Source organism: Corvus brachyrhynchos, unplaced genomic scaffold (assembly GCF_000691975.1).
Source record: "Corvus brachyrhynchos isolate BGI_N302 unplaced genomic scaffold, ASM69197v1 scaffold46, whole genome shotgun sequence".
Lineage (NCBI taxonomy): Eukaryota > Metazoa > Chordata > Aves > Passeriformes > Corvidae > Corvus > Corvus brachyrhynchos.
In genome coordinates, this window is record NW_008238838.1 from 1,520,934 (window position 1) to 1,525,507 (window position 4,574).

A 4,574-nucleotide genomic window follows, 5' to 3' on the forward strand; every position below is an offset into this window, starting at 1 on the left:
CGGGCCCTCCGCCATGGTTCGCGCCCGCCCCTGCACTGCGCACGCGCGGCGCCTCGGGGAGCGCTGGGGAACCGCGCCCCCTGGCGGCTCGGAGGTCGCGCAGCTCCGCGGCTCCTTCTCCCACAAACCACCCGAACCGGGATTGAGAACAAAAATACGGAAAACCACCAAAATTTAAAACTTCTGCATTTTCGTAGTCGCAACGATTCCGTGAAAAGTCATTGCCTGCCTCGTCTTGTCCTGCCCACAGCCCAGCAGGCACCTTGTCAGCTTAGTGGGGATCCCAGAGCCCTCAGGACAGAGAACGCCAGCACAGTAAGGAGCTCTGGTGACCCCGAGACCCACCCGATGTCAGACCTTAGTGTTTGTGTGATGGATGTCCCTGTCCCTGCTGAGGAGATTTTGGCCACTGGGACATGGCGGGCTCTGGTCCGCTGTCCCTCATGGAAGTGGGGAACTCCCCATCCTTGGCTCCCAGGTCTGATCTGAGCAGCTCAGGTTTGACCTCGAGGTCCAATGGGACGTGCCAACACCCAGATCCAAAGGCGACAGCTGCATGATGCCCACGGGGATGCATCTGCCTGCTCCCAGCACTACTCCATCCTTTTTGTGGAGCTCCGGCACAGATCCTGGAGGTCTGCAGAGACAGCAGATGAGCTCCATTAGCAACCAATTTAATCAACCAATTTAAATCAACTGTTGAAATAAATGTATGGAATCCGGTGCCTTCCCATGGTCCTCACCCCAAGAGAGTGACAGTTCATCAGCATCCCACAGGATACTCACAGCGCATGACAGTGTCTCTGATCTGCTTGAAGCTTTTCTCCTTCAGCACCATGTAGATGTAGTAGATGTTCCGCAGCTCCCTCGGATAATCCTTGCGATCCACGTCCTTCAGCACTGGGATGGTGCGTCCATTGGCCATCGGAGCCTCAGCCAAGGCCTGGTGCATCTGGTACCTGCACCAGGGGTCCTGCAGGAAGCCGGGGGTTATGAGCATGACCCAGCAGTGGCTGTTCTGCACGGCGTCACACAGCTCTGTCACCATCGCGCTGCCCGCCACCGCATCCCGCAGCTGCAGGAAGCAACGGAAGCTCTCAGGTTGGCCCTCCAGGTAGGACACCAGCTCCTCCACCAGCTCCACGTCCCCCTCACTGTGGCAGATGCAGACGTCATAGCTCTTGTCCCACCGGGGGCTGTCCGAGGCGCTGATGTCCGGTGCTGACACAGGCGACAGGGAGATGGAGCTGGTGGCCAAGCTCACGCTGGAAGAGCTGGAGCTCTTGGCAGAGGATGAGGAGGAGGAAGGTGAGGATGAAGCAGAGTGGCTGGACTTGAGGCTTTCCACTGAGCTGGGCTTGGGCTTGTGCAGGAGCCGCCTAAACCAACCTGCAGAGTGAGGCCACAGTGAGTTTTGGGGGGTTCAGCACCCCCTGGACTTCCCAAGCACAGCATCATTCGATCAGCAAGATGCCCCCAGATGGAAAGGGGTGGGTGGGATGTCACCTTGACCCCCAAAACCACCCTGGGTCCCTAAAACCTGAGGTGCCACCAACAGCTGAATGCTGTGGCATCGTGAGGAGCAGCTCATGGGCACCCTCATGTTCTGTTGGGGAGGGGATGCCATGAGGGAGAGGACTCACCAGCCATAGTGGGCAGCACGCTGCTCAGCCACCGATTGCCCGCGGGACACGTCTCCTGAGAGCAGAAAAGAGGGATAAAAAAAACTGAAAGCAAGAACTTCATGGCAGGTCTCAACCCCAGGAGCTCAGCGTGGTCTATTCCAGGGACCGGCACCTCTGGGGTGCTCTCTTACAGCCCCAAAATCACCCCCAGCAGAGTTTTCCGCGTCTGCCTTCCCAAAATGTGCTGGGAAGGGACATTTACCTGTTACTGGCTCTCTCCACTGGAGATACACACCTGCAGCAAGCGAGGCCAAGAGATAATGGGGAGGAGAAACCCTCATTCCCATCAGTGGGGAAAGGATCCTGTGGAGAGGAGAAGTGGGAATCAGCTGGGATCACCAGGGATGGACTGGGTGCTGGCAAACCAAAGGCAGCGCGGGTGATGAGCTGTGAATCCTTGCTGCTGCGTGCCCTGGCATCCCTGTCTGTTCTCTGCCAGCTCATGCCATCCCATGCCTCAGCACTGTGCTCCTAGCATGGTTTAGGGAGCCCAGACACTTCCTGCGGACACCCAGGAGCAGCAGCATGGGAAACAGCTGCTGTTTTCCACTGCTAGCATCACCCCTTCCGAAATGAAACCACCCAAGTCATGCTGAAGCCTTTCCCCTACTTCAAAAACAGCACAGGACTGCAGGAAATGCCAGCAAAACCCCGGCACGCCCACGGAAACCATAGTGCCCAACGTCAGCCAAAAGCTCAAGTGTGACTGGAACAATGAGTGTGGACAAAGTTTGGGAGATGCTCACCTGGAATGCAGGAGTCTGGCACTGGAGCAGGGAACGGGATGCATCAGCCCCTGGGTTTGGCAAAGAAAGATCTTCTGGGATTACCTAGGCGGGAAAGGACAATGTGTTCACTCTGGAGTCTAATGGGATCTGCAGTGAATGGTGAGGCTGATCCATCCGGGCAGCTTCCACATCCAGGAGCTGTTCCCAGTGAAGCTGCCCTGGCATGGAAATGAGGACGGGGCACCCACCTGCTTCCCCAGGTACAGCTCCCTGAACACGCCCAGGTGCCCCCAGCTGCCAGCAGCTCCAGCCTCTGCCAGGAAATGTGAAAGCACAGGCAGGGTAAAGGGGCCAGGACTGCAGGGAGGGGAAGCCAAGTCCTCCCAAGGGCCTCCCTCCCACATCCGCCACATGCCATCACTGCCCAGCCCTCACCAGCACCCAGATCTGTTTCCTTCCCTGGTTTCCTAACTAATACAGACAGGTCCACGTTTGCCACTCACACTTATTTTATGAGTTACATTTACCAAGCACATAATATTTTCACCCCAAAATCCCCCCTGTATTTCTCCTTTCCCAGGTCTCATTCCTCTGGTGCTGCTGGCAGTGGCCAGCAACTGGCACTGCCTTCATCTCCTCATCATCCTCAACCCTTCCGATGCCTAATTTCCATCAGGGAAAAGTCCCATGTCCTCTGACCCCCAAAAATGTCCCCCCACCCCATTTAACCTCAACACCCCATGCCAGAGCCACTCAAGACACTCCTTCATCAATGCCACCATGACCCAGCTGTGCCCCAGGGCTGGATCCACCTCCTTGCTCAGCACACTGCTGTTTATTTCCTCACCGCCAAGGACCTTCAAGTCTCCTGGGAAGGAGGGCTGAAGGTCAGGAGATCCCCCAACACCCACCAGCACCTGTCAGGCTTTTGGTGACCCCAACCCACACCACCACTGTGTCCCACAGGTCTTTGAAGAGCTCTGGCTGGACACTGAGTGTTCCCTCCATGCCAGCACCTAGCTGTGGCTTCCACAAGGTATTTGCATGTCTACTCACCCACCACCTTCAGCAAAACAACGGACCAAGGCACAGCAGCACAAAACCACGTGAAATGGGGGGGGCTCGCTGATGGCTTTGACCCCTTGCCATAAACACCGCCCCATCCTCAAGCACTTCCTCAGCCAGTCCATCTATCAGCCCTGGAAGGCACCTTGGGGGTGCAGGAGCAACCAGCCCATCCTCAAACACAGCGCTGAGAGCCAGAGGAACCTGGGCAGCCTGTGCCCAAAAATGCAATGAATTCACTGAGAGACACTGTGCTCCTCCCCACTGCCTGTCACCACCTCGGCTGCCTTTCTCTCCACCAAGAAAGGGACACCAGTTGGCCTCTTGGTGGCCAAATCCCAAAGGAAAAAGCCCAAGGCCGAGTGGTGCTGAACCCCACAGGGACCCACAGGCTACCACGAGTCACGGGCCCAGCACTGCTCATCCCACTGGGACGCATTTTGCATTATTCCCCGCCCCGGCACTGCTGCCACCACCCCAAAAACCAACTCCCCGCCCTCGGGCGGGACCCAGAGAAGGCTGAGTCACCCCAGAGCTGCCCCAGAGAGGGGAGCTGAGCAAGGGTGAACTCACAAATCCTAGACGCCAAGAAGCAGCACCCTCTAGATCGCCCTCCACCCTACCTCAGCAGTAACAGAATCATTATTAAAGAAGTAATTAAGCAGGTACAGCTCTATTCACAGCGTGCCTTGGCCCGCCAGCAGCAGCAGTTTCAGGCTGGTCATCACCAAGAGCCTGTGCTTTACAGGATTGCCTGTGGAATTCAGAAACGGTGAAGACTGGGTGCTGCAAGGCAGGGTCAAACAAAGGTGGTTCGTGTGAGAAAATAAGGCTAATTTTGTCCCTAAAAACACCACGAATGTTTCATGACGGTGTCAGTACAAACAACGCGCAGCTACCCAGAAAACACAGAATAATTTTTCTCCTGGAAAGCTCTAAGTACACCCAAATTCCGCCACACAGATGCTTGAAGGCATCATAGCGGCCGTACAGGCACAGGCACGGTTTGTACCTCACAGGGCTGGAGACACGGTCGCACATACACGAACCCAGGCAGCGGCAGCTGGCAGCAGAAAGGCCCCTGAGGGGTAGGGGG

The 4,574-nt window shown here is 56.7% G+C and overlaps 1 protein-coding gene across 5 annotated transcripts; it reads right to left on the bottom strand.

Annotated features, from left to right (window-relative positions):
- Nucleotides 1–169: 169 nt before the first annotated feature.
- On the bottom strand, nucleotides 170–4,574 carry TIRAP (TIR domain containing adaptor protein). 5 transcript variants are annotated; one of them, XM_017738569.1, is made up of 7 exons: nucleotides 4,491–4,574; nucleotides 2,662–2,726; nucleotides 2,432–2,515; nucleotides 1,921–1,988; nucleotides 1,644–1,698; nucleotides 787–1,389; nucleotides 170–637 (listed from the first exon to the last, which is right to left on the bottom strand). In XM_017738569.1, the coding sequence occupies exons 5-7, from the start codon at nucleotides 1,648–1,650 to the stop codon at nucleotides 594–596; spliced, it is 654 nt and encodes a 217-aa protein (XP_017594058.1). In that variant the 5' UTR covers nucleotides 1,651–1,698; nucleotides 1,921–1,988; nucleotides 2,432–2,515; nucleotides 2,662–2,726; nucleotides 4,491–4,574; the 3' UTR covers nucleotides 170–593. The 5 variants fall into 5 exon arrangements, with proteins under 5 accessions (XP_017594058.1, XP_017594059.1, XP_017594060.1 ...); XM_017738570.1 differs by lacking the exon at nucleotides 4,491–4,574 and adding an exon at nucleotides 3,470–4,484; XM_017738571.1 differs by lacking the exon at nucleotides 2,662–2,726.

Coding starts and splice junctions, on each gene's coding strand:
- TIRAP (XM_017738571.1), bottom strand. Junction 638..786: donor CAGAGACACTGTCATGCGCT/GTGAGTATCCTG, acceptor CTGTCTCTGCAG/ACCTCCAGGATCTGTGCCGG.